Consider the following 16,033-nt stretch of genomic DNA (forward strand, 5'->3'; position numbering starts at 1 on the left):
TTCTATACCATGAAATAAAGTACAAACACACTGAATAAAAACGCCTTAAGGGAAACATGTGGGAAAAATATACATACAAAATAAAGGGCAAACTGTCCTCATTTAAAATTTTCCTTATGTACACACAGCTATACACCGATGTAGTTAGATTTCTGACATTCAACATTTGGGATAGTAAAGCAATATGCTATGCAATATTCATACGGCAACATAAGCAAAATGGACATCACTGAAAGTGCAAGATCAGAATAAGCTCTCCTTTATCATAGGAAACAGATGATCAAAAAGGTAATAATTTGTTCAACCGGGTGAGGATTCACTTCCAGGTGAAGATTGGGGAACAGATCATGAATTATTGATGTCAAATATACAAGTTAAACCTTAAAAGTTAAATAAATGCTAAAGAAAAGTTTTACTGGGAGAAGTACATTCAGAATTTAAGCTCAGTTAAGGGAACAAATGCAATACACTTATGTGAAAGAGAACCTGAAGAGAGATGAGAAGAGATAAGAGACTCTGTAAAATTCAAACATTTCAAAGAAATTATTCAAATGACCTGCAGATCAAGCATCCTGATAGCTGGAAAAAGACAAAGGATGAAAGCGAAAGCCTCTGGCAATAAGAAAGATTTATGATAACTCAACACAGACTTTCAACATCAAACAGGAAAGGATTAGATAGTTCAATAATGTCATCTAGTCTAACCCACTGCTCTCACAAGAGAGTATTTCTGATAAACGCCTATCCAGTCTCTTCTTAAAAGCTTCCAGTGATGGGACATCCACAACTTCTGGAGGCAATTTAAATTTAAAACCTAAAAATTATAGTAATATACACTAATTGGCACGGGCTGCAAAAGTCATCAGGTCTTGTTTGGCCATGTGACCAGGGACAAAAAAACAAAACAAAAAACCACACACCCTTCCAGCTTTAGGAAATAGCATTCGTAACTGGCTCAAGCAAATCACAGAGTTAAAAATGGCCACCACAGCAGCAGTGACTGAATCCAAGTCACATGGCTACAGAGGCCTCTTTTTGGTTGCAGTTTTGAATTTCTAATGTAAGTACCCTTTCTTCACGACATAAGCCTAAGACTGAAAATCAGGCTTGTCAGATGCTATATTTTTTTCTATCCTGCTCTATGGAGTAGAGAGTTGGTCTCTGACAGAAGGCCACCTGAAGAGACTAGAAGCATTTGAAATGTGGATTTACAGGCGGCTTTTACGTATAAGCTGGGCTGACAAGATCAGAAATGAGGAGGTGATAAGCCGCCTGGGAAAGCCAAGGGAAATCATCAAAACAATTAAAAAAGGAGAATTAGAATATTTCGGACATGTGATGCGACACCCAGAAAAATACGGCATACTCCATTTAATCCTCCAGGGAAAGATTGAAGGCAAATGAGGTCCAGGCAGAAGAAGAACATCATGGCTTCAAAATCTAAGGGACTGGTTTGGACAAAACTCAGCAACACTTTTTCGTGCGGCTGCTGATAAAAACAGGATCGCCAACATGATTGCCAACGTCCGATAACGGATATGGCACAAGAAGAAGAAGAAGTACCCTTTCTGAATAAATTCATTTTTGTGAAAACTCACTAAATGAACGTTCGTACCTGGGGGATTAACTGTACTCAAATCTTATTTACAAACAGAATGGCAGAATAACAGAATGTGATGGCTTATTCTGGACTCAAAACAACATTGAAATAAAAATGAGAAGTGAAAAATATGGGTTTATACTAAATAATAAGAAAGCAAAAGTCGTATCAATCTATATACATTGTGAACATACAATGGAAAGCTGAAAGAACTGAAGGTGGTAGATAATTTTGGAATTTGGGGTCAAGAATAAAGATGGACAGTATACTACAGAAAAAAAGAGTAGATTAACCCTAGCAGGATGGCAACAGCAAACTAACATCATGAAGGATAAAGATATAAGCAATGGTTTCTTCAGCAGAAACGTAGAGCAATTCATGCTGGACATTAAGGAAGAGGGAAAGAATGAGGATTATAGATTTGGAGACAATTTTAAGAATGTTGTGGATTGCAAGAAGAACCAAACAGCTTTGGACTACATAAATTCTAATGTATCCCTTGAATCTATGATCAGCATAGAATACTTTGGACAAGTGGTATGATGGACTAGGGGGGGAGAAAAAAAATCTCTACATTTGGCAACATTGAATAAAGTAGACAATATCACTGAAATGTCATTGGAAAAGCTATGGATTATTATCTGGAACAAGTCAAGATGGAAGGTATTTGTCCCTACTGATACCAGGGGCTGAGTCAAATTGACACCTAACTAACATCATCTGAACCAAACAGTACATGTAAAGGTAAGATAGTTTAAAAATGTCAATTTCTTCTCCTGTGAACTAAACATTTCCAATGGTCAAACTTATCCAAAAGCGCAAATCCATCATTCCATCCTAACATGTAATTTGCTTATAATTAAGGTTCATTGCAGAATTTTACTAATCCAGCATGCAGCTGAATGTATGGAGGAAGTCAAATTGGATTTGGAACAGGGCCACAGAGGCAGCTCCATCCCTTTCTGATCTTCAGAAGTTCAGTTGGAAATCTCAAATCAAAGTTACTTGTTTGAACATGAGTGAAAAAACATAAGCTTGCACTGCGTGGGAAGCTGTACTAATATTTCAGATCAGTATGAATAGAGCTTCCCTTCAGACATTCACGTTGCACAAGTTGGGGAGAGTAAGAAATGATATCTTCATTCTCTATCCAGTGTGGAAGTTTTTACATATTCAGTTGAACTCTTGAACAGGCCTTGTAAGGAATCTATTCAGATTGTAGCTTTGTGCCAGAATTACCATCAGGCATCTCACTTCACAGAACTCCCAGGCCGATAACAGAAGCAAGGTTTGAATGACTGATATCAATGTACTCACTCTCTAAATCTTCGGCTATGGATTTTGGGAAAGCTGGATTTCAACTCTGATGGAGCAGTGGAGTTTTGCACGGAGCCACTGAATTCTGTACATCTCAAGTCCACTTCTGAATTACTCTCAGTCAGAATTACTGCAACTTCTTTTACAACTTCTAAGTAAAAGGAAGTTGTATACACAAATGGTTATTTTGTTCAGAAGCCTTAGAAATATTACTGATTAATTTGGGTCAGTTTAAATTTATTAAGGAAGTATTAAAGTTAATCTGGCATGAAAAGTGACAGGCCACATAAGGAGGAGAGATTACAGAAAGGGTAGCCATGGAACACGACATTTTACATATTTCTGTTTAAAGTTTAAGCAATCTTTGTATGCAAAGCAAATAGTTAACATTTAAAATAGTCACATCACCATCCTTCAAAGGCATTATGTTTCATATTTATAACTAATGAGTTAAAATTAATATCAAGGAGAGAGCTTGATCCATTTGCCTGAAAGCAAGACTGAACGATCACTATGTAATATTCCAAACACCATTACTAAAATTTTCTTATTTTTCTTTATTCTATGTTCTCATTGCATTTTATGTTATATTTAATTTATTGTTAAAACTTTTTATATTGCTTGAGAATGGTCTGAAGAATAAGTGATGCATACATGTACATTAAATGTATATGATATGCTAAATATATATAATATACCATGTGTGTGTGTTAGTTATAGTTACATTTGAAATTAGATTAAAACATAAAATAGAAATAATATCTCTTCTTCACATTTTCAAGCTCTTTTAGGTTATAAGAGAAGCTAATTCTTTACTGTTCCTGTTTTAAACTGAACAGTGCCTTTTGCATGTAGAAAACCTGGCAATGCTAAATGCCAACTTAAGATATAAGCACGGGTGCAATGAAGATCAACCTTATCCATTGCAGCTTTTAACTATCTACAAAAGGCTCAAAAGTGACAATTATATCCGCAAAAGGAAGATGAGAATTTTAAGCAAGATTTTTTTTGTGCACTCTGTAGGAAAAAAGCAATGTCTAGGCCAGGGGTAGGCAACCTTGGCTGTTTCATGACTCGTGGACTTCAACTCCTAGAACTCCTGAGTCAGCATGGCTGGTTCAGGAATTCTGGGTATTGAAGTCCACAAGTCATAAAAGAGCCAAGCTTGCCTACTCCTGGTCTAGGCTTATGTGCAGTAGCTGCTGTATCACAAACAAGCCACACCAATTATTCATTAACACATTTTTTAAAACAATCCATTCCCTACAAGCACCTGGAGCTGATTGCCTGCTGATGCACTCTGCAACTTCTTTGGAGGCTTTACAATGTTGCTCCTCATCAGGAACAGATTCTGCACTCTGCTCAACAGCATCAGTTTTATTTGGTGTAGCCATCTGTTCCAAAATGTGCTGCTGTTTTCGCTGTTCTCTCTCCTTTAAAATAATCTTTAAAAGAAAATACGTGCATTAGGCTCTCCCCAAATAAAGCTAACTGGTTCCTGAAATATTGGCAGGCAACGCTTAACTACTTTAGGATGCTTTTTGTCTATGACATTCCATGAAAGGTAGCATGGCAAGTGGATAGATTTTAAATATGTGCAAATACTGAATTCTGTTCCACATGCTCAATGGGATGGGTTGAAATGAATGCCTTTAGTAATGTAGGCTTCTAGAGATTCACATTAGGTCAGATTTTATTCATGTTGACCCACCATTGGCCAAAAATCTAGAGGCGGTCACTTGTCCAAATCCCTGAGTAACAACACCTCTCTCTTGGCAGCTAAAGAACATGGGAGAAATTGGCTAGACATTTTTCCCTTCTCCTTCTATGGACTTTTCTTGGGAGCCCTGACTAGCTGTGAAGAAAGAAACAGAGGAATCTAAGCTCAGGTTATGAGTGAAATCTTTCAAAATGTAGAAAAGAATTGGACTTATGCAGACTTCTAGGTGCATGAATGTCCAGCAAGAGTAGTATTTGTATTTTATATTATATTGAACAGGCACTAAGCTAGCCTCATTCAATTTCTTTCAAAGCTAGTCTTTTTTCTAACATCTCATTATCATTTTATGCTAAGCCTTCCCATCATCTCCTTGTTCATACTTTTTTTTTAACCTAACACCCATCCATGTTTTCTTTACTACTGTGTATTCTTAATAAAGTTTCAGTACCATTTTAAACAGAGATATTTTTGCCAGTTTATGTCTTATGTAGATTGCAATGTGGTAACATGCATCAGAAGGCCTTGGTCTTCACGGACTGAAAAGCAGGTATTAGTTTAAAAGCTCTTAAATTCCTTCAATTGCAAAAAAGGGAACACATTTTCATCCTTTTGGCCTTACTGCTACAACCCTGTTTAAGAAAAGGAAAACAAAATAGTGGCAGCAAACACTAAGCTGAAAACTAATATTTGTGACATCATCCTGGACTGTTCTATTGGATGAGGCAGACCTGGTGGTGCAGTTTTACAGGAGTAGAAGGGCTGTTACACATCTCTGACAGGCAGTTGCTAATTGCCACATTTAAATTAATATAAAGAGAAATCCTATGAGAAAACTATGGCATTATCTTAACATGAAGAGGCATCTTTTTAATGTTAAATTAAAAGATAGTTCACATGTTATGCTGCTGTGTCATAGTAAGGTAGCGATACATTTTATATTCCTGATCATTTCAACAGCCTGTCCCCAAAAAACTCTTTGAGCAATTTTACCTTAAAAGTGAATTCACTCAAATTCTATCTCACTCACATCCCTAAGGATTAATGTATTAGTCCTTAATATGTTTCTTGTAGCAACAGTTTGAAGAATTTCATATGTATTAAATATTAAAGAAGGCCAATGCATCTATAGCAGTGTTTCTCAACGATGGCAACTTTAAGACGTGTCAACTTCAATTGCCAGAATTGTCCAGCCAGTCTAGGGAATCTGGGAGTTGAAGCTCACACATCTTCAAGTTGTCAGGTTGAGAAATGTTGGTAAAGGCAAAGGAGCAACAGTTACACTATACTGTACTTAGAGTGGTTAGATGAATGTACCTTTTTTAGGGATGTTGGCTTCTTTGGCTTTGGGACTTCTCTCTGCTTCCCTTTCTTGACCAATGGAGAACTAGAGTCCAAGGGATTGTGTGGAGTATTGTTCTGAATTGACTGCGAAATTTTTGTTACTCTGACAGATTCCTTAGAGGGCAATGTTACTCCACCACCAACTGAAACAAATATAAGTATGCAAATATAATCTGATGGCGGCTTTAAATCTGAAGTCATTACTTACCTTTGAGTGTAATTCAGGTTTAACAGTGAACTCATCACATAAACTCAAGAATATGTAACAGAACATCTTCCTTTCTTTGTGTAGCAATATATTACACCAGCCTTCTCTTGGGAACATGGCAGTTTTAGAAAATTTCTTCTGCCTCTGTTCCTACCAATTTTAACTAAAAGTAATTAGTTGTTTATATCACTACTATTTTTTTTAAATGATAAAATACTATAGTTCTCTTTCTCTCTCTCTCTCTCTCTCTCGTACCTTCATCCACTCAACTGCAGATTGCTCCAGCAAGTATTTATGCTCATGCTTACCTTATTACTGCAAATAAATCAGTTTGGTGTTTATACCAAGTATTTAAAGAAGTCATGAAACTTTTCACTGAAATTCAGTGGTCATTATCACCTTACATTTGTCCACATTTATTGTAATATCTTGCTTGATATATTCAGACTGCTCTCACAAACTTTTGTAGATTAAGAGCAACTGTATCTTTCATACCCATCCAGTGTCTAAGACTGTTAATGTAATGGTAGATTATCCACACATCATAATCATAATTTATTATTTATTTGAATCGTGGAAATATCATCAAAGCCATCTATACTTGGGCCTTACCTATGATATAAAACTGAACCGTTTAGACTGAGAAACATTAAAGCTAATGAGCTATGCATTACATCCCCATAGTGGTTTTGATAGATTATACCTGCCCCACAAAATGGAGGCAGAAGTTTACTTCAAGTCAAACAAACTATTGAAGAAGAAAAGCATGATTACAGAAAAGACAGCCAAAAATAAGCATTGATGCAAATTAAAAATTGAAACTTATTGAATGTGTAGGAAAACAAAACATAAATACTGAAATAATGTACCGGTAATAAAAACAAGAAGAAAATGCTGGCCCCAAAAAAGCATTATATGGAAGAACTCCATGCATATGAAAGCCAACACCAGCTAAAGAACTGATAGCTTTGACTTCACGTAACAGAGAATAAAATAATATCTGAATTCTTTCATTCTATTCCTTTATTGAATTCTTTCAATAATTAGCTCACCTTAGAAGATATGAAGTACAAAATAGAAAAAGAGTGATAGATTTGAATGTCATAATCTAGAGCAGGCATGTCAAACTCGCAACATCGCGTGACGTATCGCAACTTTTCCCCCATTGCTGGCAGTTTTAGTATGATGCATCCGGCCTGCGGGTCTGCAGTTTGACATGCCTGATTTAGAGAAACAGTATCAAAAGCATACCTGAAAGCACCACAGGTTTAGATGATTGGTTTAATTTTTCTGCATGCTGTTTTTCTTCCAAAACTGCCAGCATACCCCCTAAATCAAGTTGCACAGGAATCTGACTTTTTCTTCTATTCTTCTTAGATGGAAGAGCATCCTGTAGGAAGTAAAAGAAAAACCCACAGATTTTCTCCCATTCCAAATTCTATCTAAGAAATAAAATGTATGTGAGCATATCTATCCAGCAATATTCATATAGCCTACAAACAAGTTAATGTAACACAGAAAAAATAAATTCACCTGCATTTTCCTTTTTTCTATTGGAGCTGGTGAACCCTGTTTGCCTTTTTTTCTTGTTGATAATATATCTGGCATAGGTATTGTTAATTCCTTTGGAGAATGGTCATGAGACTCCAATCTAGAGAGCTCTGTGATTACCTGGAAAACAAATAAAATGAAAAAGGTATGAAGGGTGAAAAGGTATGGCTCTCAGTTGAGTAGTCTAATTACAAGTAGTCCTCGTTTAGCAGTTGACTTGTTTAGCGACCATTTGTAGTTACAACGGTGATGAAAAAGAAACTTTGCAACCAGTCCTTGTATTTACAGGTCTGTAAAGCAAAGGAAAGCTGAAGTAAGAACATACACATTGTTGCAGTTTCATTTAGTAACCACATCGCTTAATGACTAAGTAGCTGGTTACAAAACAAGGACTACTTGTAGATTTTAATCCATTGATCTAAGTTCTTACGAGCTGACAACCTTCAAATCATGAGTTAACAGGATTCTAGCTATTAACTCCAAAATTATGATGATAGGTTTGGATCAAGTGATATTCTATGGATGCTTTCACACATGCATCTATTCCTGCTTCAGTTCTTTAGTTTCACATATCTCTCTGTGCCATATGTGATAAGATTGTCCATCCAGTTTTGCTTGCATGGGGATGTTGTCATCAACAAACAACTTTGGGTCCACGTAATTACCAAAGCTTTTCTAATGTATGTAGGGCAGCCATTTTTAACTCATTGGGAGTCAGGAAGCAATTTTGAGACCATAATGTGTATGCTTCACAAAATACCTTCTTTGGGTACTTGCCTATTCATAAAATTTTATGAAAATATAAACCAGCAAGGGTATTTTTCCAAGGTTATTTTCTAATACTGCAGCTCTATTAGTTTTATTTCCTAAGAAACCTTATGAGGTGTGTTTGCAGTCTTCAAGAATTTTGGTTAAGAAAGATGATACTGATACTTCGTATCATATCATCTTCCTGTTCACTGGATTGCAGTGAACTTTTTGCAGGAAATTTTTGTTAGAGTATCTTCCTTTTATTTTATTTTCCTTTTATTTTTATTCCCAATTCCTTTATTATGACTGATATCATTTATCAGTGGACTGATACTGTAAATGAAGTCCACTTGAGCAAAGTGCTCAAGACCAATTTGAAATGAAAGAGGAATAAATCCCAGCCATTAAAAAATAAATAAAAATAATGTTAAATTTACTTGGTATTTGGATCACCTTTTTCTCTTTTTTTGTACACCATTTTTTTTCCTTTGTTGTTGTTGTTAGTGCTGGGCATATGTTTTTATTTTGTTTGTTTTTCTGTTTTGTATTTTATCTTTTATGATAAAACAAAATAAATACTTAAAATAAAAATGAATACTCATTTAAAAGTGAAAACAGAGACAAATAGTAATTCTTACATTAGTCTTCTCAATAATAGGTGTTATACAAGTAATATTTTCAGATGCCTGTTTATGTTTTCTGTCAAAAGCAGCTGCTAAATCTGGGAATTCTTCAACATCCTGCATAAATAAAAATAGGTTGTTTGAGTAGATCTGGATAGGAAACTATTTATTTTCACATACAATTCAGAGACTGCCTATCTCCTGAGATTTTTAAATGACTTACAATTAAAAAAAGAACAATACAAAAAAAATGAAAGAAAATCATGAGCAGTTCAAATACAAATATTCCTCTATTTTTACTATGTGTATGTGTCTCTGTATTTATTTGTTTGTTTATTTCACATTCAGAGAGGAAAACAAACCCTTAATTTGGTAAAGATATTACAACTTTTTAGTGGAAACAGTACTGATCCAAGTTATAAACTTAAAAGAAAAATAATTATTATACATTATATCAGTTTAACACTTAAACTATTTTCTACTTAGTAGTAGAATATATATAACTTTTATAAGAAGATTGTGATTTTCTCCACTTATGTACTATTGTTATTACACGTCATTAAAAAAGTAAAATAAAAATGATAAAAGCTTTATTTTTAAATAGGATCTGGCATTTTAAATAATTGAGGGAAGAAATTTATACTAAAGCCTGGAATTTAGGCTTTTTATTTTATATAAAATAAAAATTATATGATTTTGGATTGTTATGTGGAGCTTAAATCATAATGACTTTTTATTTCTTTAAATTATTCTTTAATATAATTCCTTCACAAACATACGAATAAATAATTAGTTGAGTCAGATAATTAGCTTTAGCACCTCAATTCTTGGAGGTTCTTGAACTAAAATGCTCTGGGTAGGAAGTTTCTCTACTTCACTGCATGATCTGGTTTTCTTTTTCTTCTTCTTCTTCTTCTTCTTCTGATCTACTGTTTCTTCAAGAGCATTTGCATTTTCTATTGTTTCTGATTGCTGTATAAGTAGAAGTAAATAATTTCTTAGGAGAGGATTAAAATAAAGCCAAGACTGTCTTGTAGGGTAAGGCTACAATTTTAGTTACAATTATCTACCCTCAAATACAATTCAAATAAGCTCTTAGTCTCACATAGTGAGAAAACATGTTTTCCTACCTGGAATCAAAGATAGGAAAATGACTCCCTATTGTCAGTGGTTCTCAACCTTTTCTTTACCACACAAAACCTTTAAACCCTTTTGTGGCCATGGGCACGGACCACTAAGACTTAACTCATTTAAATCATAAATTTCTTTGAGCCTTCGCGGACCCCCTTGTGACCGCATCCTGGCCCCACAGGGGTCTATGGACCAGTGGCCTATGTCATAATTCTGTCCTTATTTTAGCCACTCTGCTCAATTTCACAGCATGATTATAAATGCATGTTATATCTATACTAAGAGATAAAAATCAGGTGGTTTTTTTTTCAAGATTAAGAGGAAGACATTTTATAATTAAAATAATAGAAAACAGTCTCAGGAAGATTAATAGCATGCTATAAGGAAGTGAAGATATATGTTTTATTGCTTTTATGATCTTTTTTATGAATTGGTTTATTGCTATGGTGAGCTGCCCAGAAAGGTTTAAGATGAGTGGCCATATAAATATTTTAAATAAATAAATATAAATAAATAATAAGCACAAATAGAAGAAGAGCTATGTGGTAGAAATTAAGGAAAGTTGATCAGGGTAGTGATTATGCACAGAAAAAGAAAGAAAAAAAATGTGGGTTACTTAATCTCATTTATTTATTTAAAACATTTTTATACCACTTCCATTAAAAATATTCTAGAGAAATAACGTGTTTGATTTTTATCACGATTATCATTCTTCCTCTTACAAATCCATGCATTTTAAATATTTTATGCTGCAGGGTCACTAAAAGTTCTGGCTAATTATAAAACAGTAAAAGAGCTTGGAAACCAATCTTCGTACCTTGTAATCCACAGGAGCATTATCTGTTTTATTATTTCCAGAATGATTGCTCGCCAGAATTGAAGCTGGAACTGAAACAACTTTTTTATGACTTTGTGAAAACACAGTGGCCCAAGACAAGGGTGGCTCAGTGAAAAGGTCTGAGTGCACCTGAGGAACTGAGAACAAACAGAATGTATATACAAACTAAGTAGTATCAACCACTAAAGTTCAGCAAGATATACTTTTAATAGGCTATGCCAGTGATGGCAAACCTTTTAGAGACCGAGTGCCCAAACTGCAACCCAAAACCCACTTATGCATCGTCGAGTGCCGGGTGGGTGTGGCCCATTTGCTGGGCGTGGCCCATTGGCTGGGCGTGGCCCATTGGGTGGGCGTGGCCCATTGGGTGGGCGTGGCCCATTGGGTGGGCATGGCTGCCGTGGTAACGGCAGACTAGGTGGGACTAAAAAGTTCAATCAATCAATTCCAACCTTGCAAGATCTTTTTTTTCCCCACGAGAAGTTGAAATTGACTGATTGAACCTTTTTTTTTTTTTTGCACATGGCGGCGGAGGCCTAAAGCGAAAAGGTTTTATAAAACCCAGCTGAAGGCCTAGGACTTGGGCGATGGCGCGCATGCCCACAGAGAGGGCTCTGAGTGCCGCCTCTGGCACCCGTGCCATAGGTTCGCCACCACTGGGCTATGCCAAGCTTTCTAAGAAACCCTTTCTAAAGGCGCTATTTTGGAGAAGTATTCCCTCTCATAAAAAAGTATTATATTTAAGGACAGCCTGACAAATAAATCTTAACAAATCTTCTGGTGACATACTGGACTGTAAAATTATATATGAAATGATTAAAGGAGAATATTTGTAGCTCAGGGTTTAAATAAGGGGTCCTTGGTGCTCCTTGAGCTTGGCTGGTTTTTTTTGCAGATATTTCATTATCCAAACTAGATAACATCATCAGTGCTAGTAAGGAGTAGATTTGCTCTGTTTATATTCTAGTAACTTGCCCTGTCAGTATTGGGAGTGGTCTTTGAGATTCTTTGGTTGGGCTGTTTACCCTTAGCTTGTATGGCAGTTCCTTGACTGGGGTATTGTTTACTTGACTGTTGGTCTGATGTTAATCTTGGAGTTAATCTATGCTCATCTGGGTGCTGCTTGCTGGTGGAGAGGTGTTTTGGTCTTTTTGTTCCCTTTTTCGCTTGCTAATTGTATAGTATGTAGATATTGGCTTGCTTTTTGGCTTGCTTTTGCATAGTATGTAGATATTGTTTATGTCTATGTGTCTATTAATGGCTAATTTGTCAGAGTGTCAGGCTTCTAGTGTCTTTGGACTTGGCTTCGTTTAGGATGGTCATAGTTTCCCAGACCTAACCATAGTTTCGACCATGATGAGCATAGATTAACACTGACAGGGAAAGCCACTAGAACAGTGGTGGCGAACCTATGGCACGGGTGCCAGAGGCGGCACTCAGAGCCCTCTCTGTGGGCACATGCATCATTGCCCCAGTCCTAGGCCTTCAGCTGGGTTTTATAAAACCTTTTCGCTTTAGGCCTCCACCGCCATGTGCAAAAAAAAAAAGGTTCAATCAGTCAATTTCAACTTCTCGCGGGAAAAAAAAAGTTCTTGCAAAGTCCCACCCAGTCTGCCATTACCATTGCAGCCACGCCCACCCAATTGGCCACGCCCACCCAATGAGCCACACCCACCCAGCACTCGACAATGCATAAGTGGATTTGGGGTTGCAGTTTGGGCACTCAGTCTCTAAAAGGTTTGCCATCACTGCACTAGAATATAAACTAAGAGCAAACTGACTCCTTACTAGCACTGATGATGTTATCTAGTTTGGGTGATGAAATGTCTGCAAGAAAACCACCAAGCTCAGAGAGAACCAAGGTTGCCCCATATAAAATCACGATTTGTATTTTATGTGTTAAATGAAAAATTGAGGTCTTCAATAATTATTGTATACCTTGAAACAGACTAATCACATGTATGGATACTTTATCCACAGACTGAATGGATTTTAAGCATATGCATTTATAAAGTAAGAACTGGAATGAGAATTAATGCTTTAAACTCTAAAGTAGCAGGATACAGCATCAACATGAAGCCAAGTTATACTGGGCTGGATAATACTTACCACCAGGATCTGATGAAGAACTTAAGGGTCTTGTAGGGAAATAATTTTTCCGACATACTTCAACCTATAGTAAATATTGACACCTTTAGTTGAAAATATGCACAATTTAGCATAATTTAAAAATAATTTATCACATGCACCACTACTCGGAATCAATCAGAAAGTAAAGCCTCACCATGATAATAAATAAAATAATAGGTTCATAATAAAATAAAAAACACTGGTCCAGAAAAGCTTCAGTTGTTGCAGAAAACATCTTGCTTCATTAAAGGAATTCTTCGGGATCTAGTATATAATTTATGTACAATGGAAAATCCATATTTAGTTACGTTCAATTACAAATTTACAAGAGCCACTGGAAATAAAGTATAAATACATGCATACACACATGCATACACACATACTTTTTTTTTTTGCCAGACAGCATAAAAATCTTATGCTTTTAAATCCTCATTTTTAAAATCTTTAAGTCTTTTATACAGAATTTCTTGGGAATAGGTGGATTTATATTTTGCAAACTGGACATTACTACTTATAACTCTGAATTTCCTATCTATTTGTATGTAATAAATGAAGCTAAATTCATAGAAGAATCGGAAAAAATTAAAAAGAACTGGAGAAATTCAATCCTTTAACTTAGCAAAACTTTTTGAGAGAGAAAAAAGTCTATGAAGTTTAAATTTATTAGGCCCATTTAACACAACCACCATACATCAAAACTCACATATGGCCAATGTATACTTGGCTGTCTATTTTTTTTATTTAGCAAGTATGATTTGTTAATATTTATTACCTGCTAGATAGTACAAAGAACGTAAGCCATATTAATACATTCAATGCATTGTTCTCACTATGAGACAACTACAAAATTATTACAGAACAAAAGAATAAACCAATCCATGCAAAAATTATTATATACAAAAGGGTAATAAGAAACATTTAATCATTTTTAGTTGCCAACCCAACCCAACTCTTTCTCTTTATAAATATAAATCAAACTAAGCTTTCCCCTCTCCCCCAAAGAGGATATTTTATACATAACGTATAAAATAATCAGAATGTCATTTTAGGAAGACTTAGAGGAACATTTTTGATAACTAAGAATTTAGTTCCAAATTTTCTCTAACATGCCATGGAACTGACATTATTGATGAGATATGTTTCTATTCACGTTCCCTTAATAGAAATTGGCAGTTGTACTGATTAGCAAATGGTTTTGTATCAACACCTCTATGTTCAACATTTCAAACACTATCCAGTGGCTAACCTCTTTGGTTATATTTGAAATTGCAAGTTTTCCTGGAGGTGTCAGAGGCAGCTTATCTCCTTCTGCTGAGCCCACTGGCCCCCATGCATGCTTTTGAAGATCCAGGAGATTGTTACTTTCTAGGTCTTGGAGTTTTGGGAAATCTGACAAGGTCATTTCAAAGGCAGGTTCTGGAAGATGCTCAGCGTTTGGAATTTGCTTGAACTTCCCATTCATAACTTTAATAGGCCTATCTAATTTAAAACAAAATGTAAACACTAATGATTACCTTTTTCAATAACACATAATCAGTTTACTATTTTTAACAGTTATTATATATAGGCCAGATCCTGAAACAAATTATTCTGTTCAAGACTCAAGCCACTGCATTCTATCACCCTGTATAGTGTATTTTCATCTTTCTCGCCAGCCAAGCCAACCAATGATTATATCCCCACTAAGCATTCTTAGTTCTAATTAGGTTGTTTCCCTTCATTTCCCCTCCTGTTTGATTTAGGCGTCAAACTTGTAGACGCACACCTCTGTGCCCTGTTCCAGCTACGTGCAAAATCTGTTTTTTTTTTCCTCAAAGATTTCTATAGGAGCCTCTTTATTTCAGCAGAGGGAACATTTTAGAATATTTTCTCTGTGTGAATGAGAAAGTGCTGCATTTTAACATTCCTTAAATATATTATTTAATAACATGTTATCTAAAAGTGATCTTACTGTGTATTCTGGCCTCTTTTTTTTCAATCATGTGAGTCAGTGTACCAGATTTAATAGGATTTCTGCTATGCAGAGCAATATAAGGTGCATTGTCTGTTGATCTCCAGGTAAAATCACTTCCATTAGGCCTTTTATTCTCCAGTCTGGTTTCATTATTTTCCAGCCGTCTCTGTACAAAATAACAAGGAAAAAACAATACGTTCCAAGTTGAATTTCCTAAAATATTTCCTTGTTTATTCCACTTATATTATTTACATTCATTCAAATACTGAACAGTTATTAAAATAAAACATGTAAAACAAAATGAACATTCAAGAATAAACATAGATTATACCTAAAGAAAAGATACAGCCAAGAGAATATATTTCCTCCTGGGATTAATGCAGAAGGAGGTCCTTTTGCCTATATCTAGTAATTGGTCTCTCGGATAGAAGGCACACAGTTGAGTCTCTTCTGCAGATCTTAATATTCAGATATGTTCATATCAGGAAGATAATTTCTTAGATATCCCTCTAAACCAGGGGTAGTCAACCTTGGCTTTTATGACTCGTGGACTTCAATTCCCAGAATTCCTGAGCCAGCATGGCTGGCTCAGGAATTCTGGGAGTTGAAGTCCACAAGTCATAAAAGAGCCAAGGTTGACTACCCCTGCTCTAAACTTTAAAAATGGTTAATACTATCTACTTCACTTTCTGCTGAGATAACCAATTGCAGTAATACAGATCCAGCTTTAAGATTCAAGTATTGGTTTGCCGCTCAGCTCCTGCATTTTGTATTAACTGAGGCTTCTAGGCTTTTTTCAAGGATACCCCTATGCACGGGTAGTCCTCGACTTACAACCATTAATTTAGCAACCTTTCAAAGGTACTGGGG

At 35.6% G+C, this 16,033-nt stretch overlaps 1 protein-coding gene across 1 annotated transcript in view; it reads right to left on the reverse strand.

Moving 5' to 3' along the window:
• Nucleotides 1-16,033, reverse strand: part of SECISBP2 (SECIS binding protein 2) — a gene marked incomplete in the record, with an annotated part of 33,604 nt that overhangs the window by 10,571 nt on the left and 7,000 nt on the right. Inside the window, 11 exon segments of the mRNA XM_015823014.1 lie at nucleotides 2,918-3,068; nucleotides 4,191-4,362; nucleotides 5,952-6,121; nucleotides 7,438-7,576; nucleotides 7,720-7,857; nucleotides 9,126-9,227; nucleotides 9,930-10,082; nucleotides 11,059-11,216; nucleotides 13,189-13,252; nucleotides 14,456-14,688; nucleotides 15,161-15,329. Of these exon segments, the coding sequence (XP_015678500.1) occupies nucleotides 2,918-3,068; nucleotides 4,191-4,362; nucleotides 5,952-6,121; nucleotides 7,438-7,576; nucleotides 7,720-7,857; nucleotides 9,126-9,227; nucleotides 9,930-10,082; nucleotides 11,059-11,216; nucleotides 13,189-13,252; nucleotides 14,456-14,688; nucleotides 15,161-15,329 (1,649 nt within the window).

Source organism: Protobothrops mucrosquamatus, unplaced genomic scaffold (assembly GCF_001527695.2).
Source record: "Protobothrops mucrosquamatus isolate PMUCROS unplaced genomic scaffold, P.Mucros_1.0 scaffold1740, whole genome shotgun sequence".
In the NCBI taxonomy this organism is placed as follows: domain Eukaryota; kingdom Metazoa; phylum Chordata; class Lepidosauria; order Squamata; family Viperidae; genus Protobothrops; species Protobothrops mucrosquamatus.